The sequence below is a fragment of the Salmo trutta genome, chromosome 24 (assembly GCF_901001165.1).
Source record: "Salmo trutta chromosome 24, fSalTru1.1, whole genome shotgun sequence".
NCBI classification, from domain to species: domain Eukaryota; kingdom Metazoa; phylum Chordata; class Actinopteri; order Salmoniformes; family Salmonidae; genus Salmo; species Salmo trutta.
This window is the reverse complement of record NC_042980.1, coordinates 21,342,254-21,357,431: the sequence shown is the minus strand read 5'-3', so window position 1 is coordinate 21,357,431 and position 15,178 is coordinate 21,342,254. Positions and strand designations below refer to the sequence as shown.

General features: G+C 44.0%; 1 protein-coding gene across 1 annotated transcript; it reads left to right on the top strand.

Moving 5' to 3' along the window:
• The first annotated feature begins 11,425 nt into the window (after positions 1-11,425).
• Positions 11,426-12,435, top strand: LOC115160920 (gamma-crystallin M3). The gene is made up of 3 exons (XM_029711450.1): positions 11,426-11,495; positions 11,716-11,958; positions 12,081-12,435. Exons 1-3 carry the CDS (start codon positions 11,466-11,468, stop codon positions 12,378-12,380), a joined length of 573 nt encoding a protein of 190 aa, XP_029567310.1. The 5' UTR covers positions 11,426-11,465; the 3' UTR covers positions 12,381-12,435.
• The last annotated feature ends 2,743 nt before the right edge of the window (positions 12,436-15,178 follow it).

Below are 15,178 nucleotides of genomic sequence, written 5' to 3'. Positions count from 1 at the left end.
AGTGACAGTGAGGAGCTGCCCCCCAACCATGTAGCCGTTGAGAACCCTGAATCTGAGGACCCCTTATCCATTGACGAAGTCCCAGGTCCCTTTGAAGATGCTGGTGGAGATGGAGGCAGACCGACAGTAGATGAAGTACAGGAGTTCTGTGGTAGCTGGAAGGCCACCCCTCATCACTGTCAAACGCTCCCAAAAACACTTCTGCAAGCAAACCTTTCTAATCGACCTGGCCTGGGTATCCTGGAAGGATATTGACCTCATCCCAACCACTCAATTTGCATACCGCCCCAGGAGATCCACAGACGACGGAATCACTATTGCACTCCACACTGCTCTCTCCCACCCCGACAAGAGGAATACCTATGTGAGAATTATGTTCGTTGACTCAAGCTCAGCATTCAACACCATAGTTCCCTCTAAGCTCATCGCCAAGCTCGGCAAACCTTGGACTGAATACCTTCCTCTGCAGCTGGATCCTGGACTTTCTTCTAGGTGGTGAGGGTAGGTAATATCGCATCTGATCCTCAATACGGGGACCCCTCAGGGGTGTGTGCTTAGTCCCCTTCTATACTCCCTGTTCACCCACGACTGTGTGGCCATGCACAATTCAAACACCATCAGCAAGTTTGTTGACGACACTACGGTGGTATCTCTGATCACTGACGATAATGAGACAGCCTAAAGGGAGGAGGTCAGAGACCTGGCAGTGAGGTGCCATGATGACTACAGGAAATGGAGGGGCGACCACGCCCCATCCACATCGATGGGGCTGTAGTGGAGCATGTCGAGAGCAGGTCGGGAGCTTCAACTTCCTCAGTGTCTACATCACCAAGGACTTGGTCCTCTCACACCAGCACAATCATGAAGAAGGCGCAACAGTGCCTCTTCCTCCTCAGGAGGTTGAAAACATTTGACATGGTCTCTCAGATCCTCAAAAGCTGCACCATTGAGAGCATCTTGACTGGCTGTATCATCGCTTGGTATGGCAACTGCACCACCCTCAATCACAAGGCACTACAGAGGGTGGTGCGGATGGCCCAGTACATCACTGAGGCCGAGCTCCCTGCCATTCAGCACCCGGCGGTGTCATAGAAAGGCCCGGAAAATTGACACTCCAACATACACATGCACACAACATACGCTCACACTAACAAAACACACACATGTATATTGATGCCATTGCTCCGGCTATTACCAAGTTCTACTCTCCTGCGTCTGACTTCCCTACCACCAGTTATGCACCCCTTACAGAATCCCACACCTCCTATATGGAGTCAGCAGGAGCAGGTGCCCCTGGAATAGGGGTGGAGGAGCGCGTCCGGGAGCATGCGGTGATGCTCCACAATCTCGGCACCGCCATGGACCGCGTTGTCCAAACTATGGACCGCTGGGAGAGACAGGGAGATCCTCCAGCGCCTCCACCAGCACAACCAGGGTCTCCACTACTCGCTCCCCCTTCACCCGGTCCCAGTGGGATTCGTCTTGCTCTTCCCCGGGAGTATGACGGGATGGCTGCACGCTGCCAGGGTTTCCTGTTACAGCTCGACCTCTACCTGGCAACCGTCCACCCGGCTCCTTCAGGTCGTTAGAAGGTGTCCGCCCTCATCTCGTGCCTCTCTGGGAAAGTCTTGGAGTGGGCCAACGCCATATGGGGAGAAGGAGATGCGGCGCTGGACCATTTCGAGGATTTCCCAGAGAGGCACGAGACGAGGGCGGACACCTTCTAACGACCTGAAGGAGCCAGGTGGACAGAAATATAATTTCTCCTAGGACATTATGTTACACAATACATGTATGTTTTGTTCGATAAAGTTCATATTTATATCCAAAAACAGCATTTTACATTGGCGCGTGATGTTCAGAAAATGTATTCCCACCAAAACTTTCGGTGAATGTGCACATCAATTTACAAAAATACTCATCATAAACGTTGACAAAATATATAACAATTATTTAAAGAATTATAGATAGACTACTCCTGGATGCAACCGCTGTGTCAGATTTTAAAATAGCTTTACGGAGAAAGCACATTTTTCAATATTCTGAGTACATAGCTCGCCATCACAGCAAGCTATACAGACACCCGCCAAGTTCGGGGTCACCTAAACTCAGAATTAGTATTATAAATATTCTCTTACCTTTGCTGATCTTCGTCAGAATGCACTCCCAGGACTGCTACTTCCACAAGAAATGTTGTTAATGTTTGAAATAATCCATATTTCGAACAATATGTTCAAAGGCATAACGCGCGAGCGCGGTACCAGAGACAAAAAGTAAAAATGCTCCATTACCGTACTTAGAAGCATGTCAAGCGCTGTTTAAAATCAATCTTTATGGTATTTTTAACGTCAAATTGCGATAATATTCCAACCGGACAATAGCATATTCATTCAAGAAGAAAAAGAAGGAACGGCGCGCTCACAGGATCGCGCATATCCAATCCCTTTGTCTCCAGGCAGTCCACTCAGTGACTGAGCTCCTATTATCTGCCCAGTGACAGGAGAATGCTGAAAGAACTTTCTGAAGGCTGTTGACAGCCAATGGAAGCCTTAGGAAGTGCAACGTGAACCCACAGAAACTGTAGTTTTGATAGAGAATCAAAAGAAGAACTACAATTCTCAGACTTTCCACTTCCTGGTTGGATTTTTCTCAGGTTTTTGCCTGCCATATGAGTTCTGTTATACTCACAGACACCATTCAAACAGTTTTAGAAACTTCAGAGAGTTTGGTATCCAAATTTACTAATAATATGCATATTCTAGTTTCTGGGCCAGAGTAGTAACCAGTTTAAGTACACTCTCTCCCTCTCCCTCTCTGTGTGATTGTGTGGTTGGAGACAGGTGTGCTGGAGTCAGAGCAGATCCCTACCAGCTGCAACTCATTCCATAATCAAGACCTCTACAAATACTCAGTCCTGCCACTTCCACTCTGCCAGATTGTAATCTCTGCTCAGTCAGTTCATAATTCTTCAAGATCCTGTTACTCTGTTGTGCCTGTTTCCCTGCCTGACACTGTTTATCCTCTCATTGCAGTTTACCGCTCTGTCTCTGGCTCCAGTTCCACATCTCACCACCCAGCTACCTTGCTCTGGATTTTATTCACCACCACTACCTTGGATTCCCCTCAGGACCTGTTCACCCTGTTCTACTCAGCTAACTCCAACCTCAGTCTCCACATCTGGTTTTTCTGCAACTCATCCGAGGTCCCTGGATCTGCACTCCATATCTCCCTGTGTAACAATAAATATTTTGGTTCATTCATCTGTTTCCTCATCTGAGTTTGACTGGAAGCATAATATGCTGAAAACAGGTCCTTAGCTCACTGGTTCTCCATCCTGCTCCTGGGGACCCAAAGTGGTGCACATTTTAGTTTTTTCCCTAGCACTACACAGCTGATTCAAATGATCAACTCATCAAAAGACTTTGATTTTAATCAGGTGTGTAGTGCTAGGGGAAAAACAAAAGTGCACCCCTTTGGGTCCTCAGGATTGAGAACCACTGCCCTAGCGGAATGACAACATGGATACTTGTTGAGGAAGATAAGGACAGAGACACTTAACATTGCCTCATTCAGAAACTACTCTCACCTACAATAACCATATACTTTACACACGAACCTCCACCCGCTTTGAGCAAGAAATCATTAATGTATTTACCTGAAATGCCTTGGTTCGTCTGGGATCTCTTAGTGAACGGGGCAGCCTTGGAAAGGCAGCATGCTTCTAAGGATCTGATTGTCCGAAATGGTTCCAAATGGTTCCAAATGTTGACCTTCTTCATAGTTGTCTGGTATCCGGTGACTTGTTGTGTAGGCCTGAACAGAACTACAGAGATGATTTTTCTTCCATTCACTCTTGAAGATGCTTCTTTGAAAATAGGCTAGCCAGCCGTATCGATGGTTCCCCAATGGGTTGATGAGAGTAGCGTAATATGGTTTGAGCAGAGTAACAGGATGGTCCTTCTTCGAAAGCGAATTTAAGATACTTTACTTAGGACAGCTAATCAGACGTACCAGTGATTGTCCAGGAGGTGAGTTTATCGTCTCCACCTCGTATTGAGATTCAAAGTTCAAACCATTTTAAATGTGTAGTTGCCGCTTCACACTTTTTATGGTTCAATGTGTTCATTTCTTAACCCATCATTTATACCTTTTGCTCGAAAAGGGTGGGCCCGGCAGGCTGGCACGCCTCCTGACCGGTGATTACTCACTGTGCAAAGTTATGGAAAACAATTATCTCTTATAGCTTCTCAAATCACATACCTCTCTTAACAAAAACACTCATAATCTTTCATATTACATGCACAACCCATAGTGTAGAAACTTCAGCTATGTAGTGTGTGTACTTTGCAAGTTACAGTATTTCCTTTATAACTGTAACATAGATGCTGGGAGTTGAGAAGCAGGTGCATGTGGTGAGTTTAATAATATAATGAACGTGGAACGATACAAGACAAGAGTAGCATCTAGACAAAACACAGTCAATACTGCCTGGGGAGTGACAGATATAGGGGAGGTAATTAGTGAAGTGATGGAGTCCAGGTGAGTCTCATAATGATGGTTGTCAGAGCCAGTGATTAGTAAACCGGCAACATCGAGTGCCGGCGAGGGGGAGTGGGAGTAGATGTGACAATACATTTAATGACATCACAAAATAAAACAAAATGAGTGTTCTATAGATCACCTCTGACCATTCCCTACATTCTAAATATTGTTCCAATATTCCGTTTTGAATGTGTTAGAGTTTCAGCTGGAAAAAGGTCTGTTGAGACAAAGCACATTCCTTTGGTGAATTTTGAGAGCACAGGTCTGGATCTTCTCCCTTGATTTACAACAGGATGTGAGTGTCAAACCCCACTAGTTCTATCCTACCGCCCTCTATGGGTGAAAGGGGGTCTGATTGAAGTTAGTCATTGGAAACCTGATCTGACCTATTTGGATTCTCTTGGTCAGTCCTGACAGCCTGGATTAGGACTTGTACCACTTCCTGTGTGAGCTAGGGTCATACGCTACAGATGTTGTAGAGCATAAGTCTGCAGGAGCGAGTCATTGCTTTGATGTTTGCAGAGAACAGGGTGTTGTCCAGTGTCACGGCAAGGTTATTTTCACTCTGGTAGGGTGACACTGTGGTAAAACATGGAGAGGTCTTTGAGCGGGGGGGGGGGGGGTAGGAGAAAAATAGTTGAGTGCCATCTGCATAGCAATGATAGGAGAGACCATGTGAGGATATGACAGAGCCGAGTCACCAGGTGTATAGAGAGAAGAGGAGAGCACCTAGAACCAAGCCCTGGGGGACACCATTAGTGATGCGATCCAAGAAAGTGCAGAGCCTGACACACCCAGCCCTGAGAGGGTGGAGAGGAGGATCTGATGGTTCCCGGTGTCGAAGGCAGTGGATAGATCTTGGAGGATGAGAACAGAGGAGAGAGAGTCAGCTTTGCCAGTGCGGAGAGCCTCCGTAACACAGAAAAGAGCAGTCTCGTTTGAGTAACCTGCCTTAAAGCCTGACTCATTAGGGTCAATAAGATTGTTATGAGAGAGATAACCAGAGAATTGATCAGAGACAACACGCTCAAGTGCTTAGGAAAAGAAAAGAAAGGGATACAGGTCTGTAGTTTTTTAAGTCAGAGGGGACGCAACCAGTGGTCAGGGATGAGGTTAGTGAGGAATGGGAGAAGGTCTCCAGAAATGGTCTGGAGAAGGGGATGGGGTTGAACGGGCAGGTTGTTGGGCAGCCAGACCTCATTAGTCACAGGATTTAATCTGGAGGGGAGAAAGAGGTCAAGGCATAGGGTAGTTCTGTGTAAGTGGGACCAGTGGACTCAATAGGCTGAGTGAATGAGGAGCGGATGTCAACCTTCTTTTCAGTGGTTGACAAAGTTGTCTGCAGAGAGAAGGTGGAAAAAAGAGTTTCCTAGGTTTAGAGGCAAAAGCTTGACATTTAGAGTGATAGAATGTGGCTTTAGCAATGGATACAGAGGAAGAGAAGGTAGAGAGGGAGTGTAAGGATGATTGGGCCTCCGGAAGTTTAGTTTTCCTAAATTTTTGCTCAGCTGCCAGCAGCCCTGTTCTGTAAGCTCGCAATGAGTCACTCAGCCACGGAGAAGGGCAGAGCCAGCCGGGTGGAAAGGGGACAGTGCGAGTCATAGGATGCAGAAAGGGAGGAGTAGGATCGAAGAGGCAAAATCAGGAGAAAGGAGGATATAGCAGAAGGGAGAGATGATAGGATAGAAGAGAGCAGTGGGAGAGAGTGAGTGACGATTGTGACGGTGCATGACCATCTGGGTAGGGGCTGAGTGGCTAGGGTTGGAGGAAGGGGAGACAGCAAAGGAAACAAAGTGATCAAAGACCTGGAGGGGGGTATTCAAATCAAATCAAATGTATTTATATAGCCCTTCGTACATCAGCTGATATCTCAAAGTGCTGTACAGAAACCCGGCCTAAAACCCCAAACAGCAAGCAATGCATGTGAAAGAAGCACGGGGCTAGGAAAAACTCCCTAGGAAAAACTCCCTAGAAAGGCCAAAAACCTAGGAAGAAACCTAGAGAGGAAACAGGCTATGAGGGGTGGCCAGTCCTCTTCTGGCTGTGCCGGGTGGATATTATAACCGAACATGGTCAAGATGTTAAAATGTTCATAAATGACCAGCATGGTCAAATAATAATAATCATAGTAGTTGTCGAGGGTGCAACAAGCACGTCCGGTGAACAGGTCAGGGTTCCATAGCCGCAGGCAGAACAGTTGAAACTGGAGCAGCAGCATGGCCAGGTGGACTGGGGACAGCAAGGAGTCATCATGCCAGGTAGTCCTGAGGCATGGTCCTAGGGCTCAGGTCCTCCGAGAGAAAGAAAGAAAGAGAGAAGGAAAGAGAGAATTAGAGAGAGCATATTTAAATTCACACAGGACACCGGATAAGACAGGAGAAATACTCCAGATGTAACAGACTGACCCTAGCCCCCCGACACATAAACTACTGCAGCATAAATACTGGAGGCTGAGACTGGAGGGATCAGAAGACACTGTGGCCCCATCCGATGATACCCCCGGACAGGGCCAAACAGGCAGGATATAACCCCACCCACTTTGCCAAAGCACAGCCCCCACACCACTAGAGGGATGTCTCCAACCACCAACTTACCGTCCTAAGACAAGGCCGAGTATAGCCCACAAAGATCTCCGCCACGGCACAACCCAAGGGGGGGGCGCCAACCCAGACAGGAAGACCACGTCAGTGACTCAACCCATTCAAGTGACGCAGCCCTCCCATGGATGGCATAGAAGAACACCAGTAAGCCAGTGACTCAGCCCCTGTAATAGGGTTAGAGGCAGAGAATCCCAGTGGAGAGAGGGGAACCAGCAAGGCAGAGACAGCAAGGGCGGTTCGTTGCTCCAGCCTTTCCGTTCACCTTCACACTCCTGGGCCAGACTATACTTAATCATAGGACCTACTGAAGAGATAAGTCTTCAGTAAAGACTTAAAGGTTGAGACTGAGTCTGCGTCTCTCACATGGGTAGGCAGACCATTCCATAAAAATGGAGCTCTATAGGAGAAAGCCCTACCTCCAGCCGTTTGCTTAGAAATTCTAGGGACAATTAGGAGGCCTGTGTCTTGTGACCGTAGCGTACGTGTAGGTATGTACGGCAGGACCAAATCGGAAAGATAGGTAGGAGCAAGCCCATGTAATGCTTTGTAGGTTAGCAGTAAAACCTTGAAATCAGCCCTTGCCTTATTAACAGGAAGCCAGTGTAGGGAGGCTAGCACTGGAGTAATATGATCAATTTTTTTGGTTCTAGTCAGGATTCTAGCAGCCGTATTTAGCACTAACTGAAGTTTGTTTAGTGCTTTATCCTCTCTAGGGTAGGGGGCAGTATTTGCACGGCCGGATAAAAAACGTACCCGATTTAATCTGGTTATTACTACTGCCCAGAAACTAGAATATGCATAGAATTTTTGGCTTTGGGTAGAAAACACCCTAAAGTTTCTAAAACTGTTTGAATGGTGTCTGTGAGTATAACAGAACTCATATGGCAGGCAAAAACCTGAGAAGATTCCTTACAGGAAGTGGCCTCTCTGACCATTTCTTGGGCTTCTACACTCTCTTTATTGAAAACTGAGGACCTCTGCTGTAACGTGACACTTCCTACGGCTCCCATAGGCTCTCAGAAGGCGGCAAAACGCTGAATGATGTCTTTGCAGGCCCTGGCTGAAAAACAGTAGCGCATTTGGATAGTGGTCGATCAGAGAACCATGAGACTGAGGCGCGTGCACAAGGCGACACCATGTTTATATTTTTTTGAACTAAAACAGGGTCTTTGAACTAAAACAGGGTTTCCTGGTCGGAATATTATCGCTTTTTTACGAGAAAAATCGCATAAAAATTGATTTTAAACAGAGGTTGACATGCTTCGAAGTACGGTAATGGAATATTTAGACATTTTTTGTCACAAAATGCGTCGGGCGCGTCACCCTTCGGATAGTGTCTTGAACGCACGAACAAAACGCTGCTATTTGGATATAACTATGGATTATTTGGAACCAAACCAACATTTGTTATTGAAGTAGAAGTCCTGGGAGTGCATTCTGACGAAGAACAGCAAAGGTAATCAAACTTTTCTAATAGTAAATCGGAGTTTGGTGAGTACCACACTTGGTGGGTGTCAGAATAGCTAGCCTGTGATGACCGGGCTATCTACTCAGAATATTGCAAAATGTGCTTTCACCGAAAAGCTATTTTAAAATCGGACATAGCGAGTGCTTAAGAGAAACGTTAGCTAATACGGTGACAATGTAGGCTATGTGTAGCGGTTAGCGGTTATGATGATTTGGTTTGGAAAGGTTTTTTCACCTGGTAACAGACAGCTGATGTGTTGTGCACTGAAGTCCACAAGCATAAGGAAAAGGTGAGAGGAGGAGAGCGCATAGATGTGAGAAGGAATATGTCACGCAAAGATCATGTGCTGTTTGTATGTGGCTGCTATGAAAGTGGGCTGTGTTTGCGTGTGATTAGGGGTGTATTCATTCCGCAGATTCTGTTGAAAAAATGTTTCTTAAACGGAACCAAACGGGGATAAACATACCTGAATTTGTCCAATAGAAACTCTTGTTTGCAACTGTTGGACTAATGATTACACCCTAGATCAGCTACTGTACTGTAGGCAAGAGTGTGCAAGGCAATATTGAATGTGTCACTGTTTGTCACCTTGATTACTCACGACCTGTGTGCACCTACGTTGTAAACTTTATTTAATTCATAGGCTATGTTGTAGTAACCTTATGCTGTGTATAGGGAAAATCAGAGTATCGTGTAGAAGCCTTAACCTATCGATGTCACATTGAGCTGGGTGAATGGAATGAATGACAGTTATCCAGTATGCTGTAATAGAAATAAGGCCATGCTCATGAAAAAATATATTGTCCTCCCTCATCTTAAACGTCAACGACCACCACTGATGTAAATATTACCTCAACTACCTTGTACCCCTGCACATTGACTCGGTACCGGTACTCTTGAGCCACACGGGAGCCCCCACGGGAGCCCCGTGTGGCTCAGTTGGTAGTGCATGGTGTTTGCAACGCCAGGGTTGTGGGTTCGATTCCCATGGGGGACCAGCACAAAAAAATATATATATGAAATGTATGAAAATGTATGCACTCACCACTGTAAGTTGCTCTGGATAAGAGCGTCTGCTAAATGACTAAAATGTAAAATATAGCCTCATTATAGTTATTTAGTGTGTTACTATTTTCTACTTTATTTGCTAATTTTCTTACTTTTTAAGTCTGCATTGTATGGAAAGGGCTCGCAAGTAAGCATTTCAAGGTAAAGTCTATACCTATTGTATTCGGAGAATGTGACAAATCAAACTGTATTTGATTCGAAGAACAAAATGCTGAGCTAAAAAATGTGTGTGTGTGTGTGTTCAGATTGATTAATCTGAACTGAAATGTGTGTGTTTGGGAGAGGTTCTACTGAGGTATATGGACTTTTTTAAGAACGTCATACCAAGGATCATTTAGCTATTTGATTTGGAATTTTAAGACCACTTTAAGTATAAAAAAAAATATGTACAAAATATTTGATGAAAACAAATATGTGGCCTTACTGCTATTAGCCCATACAAACGCATTGAATAACAGATTCACTACAGGGAACAACAGATAGTCCCCCCAAAAAATCTAAAGTTTGTTCTAAAGTCTCTGTCCTATATCTGAGAGGTATAAGAAAGATAAGGAAACTTTATTTAACCCCTTATTTTTGGCACTAAACAGACTCCATATATACTTCCATTCATTTTTTCAACTGGTACCAGGGACCTTCAGACGAGTCTTGTGAGGCCTGTGGGGGTCATAGAGTCTCATCTTTCCATAGAGGGGTCATAATAGTTTTAAGGCCGAACCGTTCGGACGCTACAGACAATTTTGTGAGAAGACTGATTTTCAGAATGTCTCATGGTCTGACAAACACCACTCTAGCTCTGTCACCTTTCACTACAGATGTGGAAGAGTGACATATGTAGGGGATGTTGTTATTTGAGACGCATCCAATGCAAAAAAAAACAGATATCTGTAGCTTAAACTGACAGGCTTGTATTGGGATTTTTTTATTGAGCTAATTTTTTGGTGTTAGTTAAAGTGATGCCAGAAAGGTACGGTATAATTTCAGCCAGTAGCACTCAAGAGTCAAAACGTATCCCTGAAAATAGGGAACATCATTCATTACTTGAATTTTTGGGGAGATGCAATATGTATGATATGTTAACAATTACAAAATTGTAAAATACGTTACAAATATGTAAGTGCTTAAGATCCTGTTCAATCTCCTTAAGAGGAATTAAAAAATGTAAAGATGATTGATTTATTTGAAATATATTTTTTAAATACACAATGCTATTTAAAGTTTTGTATCAGTTTCTCTAGTATCATGGTTATGAACCACAAAGGCTAGTTAAGTAACTTCTCACAATTGATTATGTATTCACTGGTTAGGAATGTCTGTCTACGTTAAGTCAGCACACTGAACAAAAGATGAGTAATAATACATAGTTTAACCTAAAAGATTTTCACTCTTAAATCCATATGTGTGATTTCCTCTACTATAACATTGAGTCATTATACCAGCATTTAAAAAAGGCATCTTTCAAAGTTTTTCAAAAAAGTATTGCACAATGTATGGAGAACATTCCATTTCAAGGCTGTTACTAACTGTTGTAAACTCTCAAACGGTTTTGTTACTTTGTTTGAGAAACAGTCGATTTAGAAATAGCCATTCTAAAGACTGAGGGATGCAGTCCCTAAAAATGTGGACGTTAACTCAGTAGCTTCAGTAGGCCTCTAGAGCATGATGCTGATTCAGCGGTTTGAACAATGGAGCTAGGGATTCTTTAGGTTTGGTCAGGTATAAAAGAAAGGGTTAAACCAGGTAGAAAGTCAGTTCAGGAACAGCAACCAGCAGCACAGTGAGCAAATATGTCCAACACCAGCATGAACATGGGCAGGGTAAGCACTGGCAAGATTTCTTAGAATTATTTTTACTTTAATTTTCATAGATTGTTATAAAAAAAGGTATCTTGTGCTCTAGCACCCCAAACTACAACATGATAATTTTACTTACCCCGTTAACCTGGTTACCAGTGGGACTAAATAGCGCTAAATTCCTCTAAAATGTTTGTTTCATACAATTGTTTAATTCATAGAAATTATTCCCTTTTATTTTCAGGCCACCTTCTATGAGGACAGGAACTTCCAGGGCCGCTCTTATGAGTGCAGCTCTGACTGCCCTGACATGTCCTCCTACATGAGCAGGTGCCAATCCTGCAGGGTTCAGAGCGGCTGCTTCATGGTGTACGAGCGCCCCAACTACATGGGAAACCAGTTCTTCATGAGGAGGGGAGAGTACTCAGACTACCAGAGTATGATGGGAATGAGCGATGGTATCAGGTCCTGCCGCATGATCCCCATGGTAGGTTGAAAATATGTCATCTTAAAATAGACTGATCTTGTCATTGACAATACAATTCTCATATTACAAATGTTTATATGTAATGTATCTGATCAATGAAACCTGTTCTTTCCCACTAACAGCACCGTGGAAACTTCAGGATGAGGATCTATGAGAGGGAGAACTTCGGAGGTCAGATGCACGAGATGATGGACGACTGTGACTCCATCCAGGAACGTTACCGCATGTCTGACTGCCAGTCCTGCAACGTGATGGACGGTCACTGGCTGATGTATGAGCAGCCCCACTTCAGAGGCAGGCAGATGTACATGAGGCCTGGAGAGTACAGGAACTTCAGGGAGATGAGCATGGGAATGGGAGGCATGAGCGGTGGCATGAGGTTCATGAGCATGAGGCGTATCATGGATAACATGACTATGTAATTTTCTCAAAGGTTGTACGGAAATTGTTGATTAAATTTATTTCAACATTTTAAAACTGCTACATTTTCTTATTTTTGTGATTGTTTTACTCAGAGCACTCCATGTTTGAATATTTCATTATTTCACTCTCCTACATTTTTAACATTTCAAATTTCTGTGTAGATATCTGTTTGTTCACAATAGATGTATGCTGATATAAAATAATATCCAGTGATATTTAAAATATTTAGTTTAGAAAATATATAATATTACTACATATTATTTTGCAATGCACAATTTTAATGATTTTCAAATAAACTCACTTAAAAAAAATTCTAAAGATAACAGAGTATCTAAAATAATAATTATAGGGTGGGAGGAATGTTAGCAACAATTAATTTGCATTTGTTTACAAATCTCATATCTATAAAACCACGGTCAAGGTGTAATTAGACATGCAGCAAACAAGTTTAAAAGTTGTACTAGGTAACAATGTGATTACCTACATGATTACCTAAATACATATGTATTAATGTGCACTTATATTGGAAGAATGCCAATACAAGTGTACATTGTTAAGCAAATTATTTTTACAACTCATTTATTTACTGTTGTATGTTATAATAATAAAAATTCAAAAGGCACTCGCACATCTGAGCTATCTTTGTTGCAGGTGCATGGCAACAGTTGAATAAGATGAGAAAAAATAAGAAACCAGCACACTGCTCTTGATAGTATCACTGCTCTTTATTAAGCTTTACGTATCGGCCTCAAGGCCTTCGTCAGAGCGTTTGTGTGTGTTCACAACCTGTACCCCTATGTAGACACTACTTTACCCCCATACATTCAATGTATCAAATGGGGTTGGAGTTGATGGAAAATAAGCAAGTGTTACCAAATATAACAATGTGCATTTCATTAATTTAACCAGGTAGGCCAGTTGAGAATAAGTTCTCAATTACAACTGAGACCTGGCCAAGATAAAGCAAAGCAGTGCAACAAAACCAACAACACAGAGTTACACATGGAATAAACAAATGTACAGTCAATAACACAATAGAAAATCTGTATACAGGGTGTGCAAATGAAGTAAGGAGGTAAGGCAGTAAATAGGCCAATAGTGGCGAAGTAATTACAATTTAGCAATTTACACTGGAGTGATAGATGTGCAGATGAGGAAGTGCAAGTAGAAAAACTGGTGTACAAAAGAGCAGTAAAAAACTAAAAACAAATATGGGGATGAGGCTTCTGATGTTAACATGCATGAACCCAAGGCATTTCCAGTTACAGAAGTCAACAAATGAGAGCGCCTGAGGACACACAGGGCCTGGGTTAACCTCTACATCACCCGAGGAACAGAGGAGGAGTAGGATAAGGGTACAGCTAAAGGCTATAAGAACTGGTTGTCTAGTGCGTTCGGAACAGAGAGTAAAAGGAGCAGATTTCTAGGCGTGATAGGATAGATTCAGGGCATAATACACAGACAAGGGCATGGTAGGGTGCAAGTACAGTAGAGGTAAACCTAGCCATTGAGTGGCGATGAGAGAGGCTGCATCTCTGGAGTCGCCAGTTAAGCTAGGTGCGGTCTCCGCATGTGTGGGGGATGGGGCAAGGGAGCTAACCGAGGCATGTAGAGCAGGACTAGGGGCTCCGCAGTAAAAGAGAACAATGAGAGCTACCCTAAACAACAGTATACAAGGCATATTGACATTAGAGGGAGACATAAAGCAATCACAAGTGTTGATTGGGAGGGCTAAGACAACAACGGGTTAACAGCTAAGACAACAATAACAGGTAAATGGCGATGAATGGGCAAAGAGGGTCAGTTAGCTACATACAGGGCCTGAGTTCGAGGCTGGGGCCGACAGATAAACCAAATGAAGTACCTTGTTGATGAACAGTCCAGTAAGCTGTGTAGCCGAGTGATCATATGGTCCAATAAGCAGCAATGGACGAAACAGGGAGCCGCTCAGCAATCGTCACTACGCTAGGCAATCGTGAGACACAGCGCTCAGAGAGTTAGCGGGCCTGGGCTTGTAGCTGGGTCCTCACTGACATCCACGACGCAGAGGCCGGTTGAGAGCACATCGGCCGAAATACGTCAGCAGATCAGTCGTGATGGATCGGCAGGGCTCCGTGTCGACAAAGGATCCAGGCCAATTGGCAAGAGAGGTATTGTAGTTGGTGTACTTCGTTTGCTAGCCGGGGGAATGGGCCTAGCTTGAGGCTAGCTGGTTCTTCTGGACAAGGGCGTTAGCCACGATAGCCACTCGATAGCAACTAGCTGCGATGATCCAGTGTAATGGTCCAGAGCTTGCGGCAGGAATCCGGTGATGTAGTGTGGAAAAAAGCAGTCCGATATGCTCAGGGCTGATATCGCGCTGTGCAGACTGGCAGATACTATCCGGGCTATCCGGGCTAAAGCGGCTGGTGTCTGTGCTAAAGGTAAAGACTGCTAGCAGTGGCTAACAATGGCTAAATAGCTAGTAGCTAATTAGCTGGCTAGCTTCTGACTATAATTAATATAATTACATTGACGACATCGTCCCCACTGTGACTGTAAGTATTTAACCAAAAGTAATGGTTTACAGGCAGGCTACCGCTTTCAAGGAACGGGACATGGACGCTTACAAGAAAGCCCGCTACTACCTCCGACAAGCCATCAAATATGAAAAAGGTCAATATAGGACTAAGATAGAATCCTGCTAGACCTGCTCCGATGCTCATCAGATGTGGCAGGGTTTGCAGACGATTACGGATTACAAAGTGAAACCGAGCCATGAGATGCCCAGTGATGCAAACCTCCCAGACGAGCTGAA

Bases quoted from the DNA above. Each gene is read 5' to 3' on its own strand.
- LOC115160920 (XM_029711450.1), top strand. From the start codon at position 11,466: ATGTCCAACACCAGCATGAACATGGGCAGG. The intron at 11,496-11,715 runs GTAAGCACTGGC...TTTTATTTTCAG, and splicing joins CCAGCATGAACATGGGCAGG to GCCACCTTCTATGAGGACAG. The intron at 11,959-12,080 runs GTAGGTTGAAAA...TCCCACTAACAG, and splicing joins CCTGCCGCATGATCCCCATG to CACCGTGGAAACTTCAGGAT.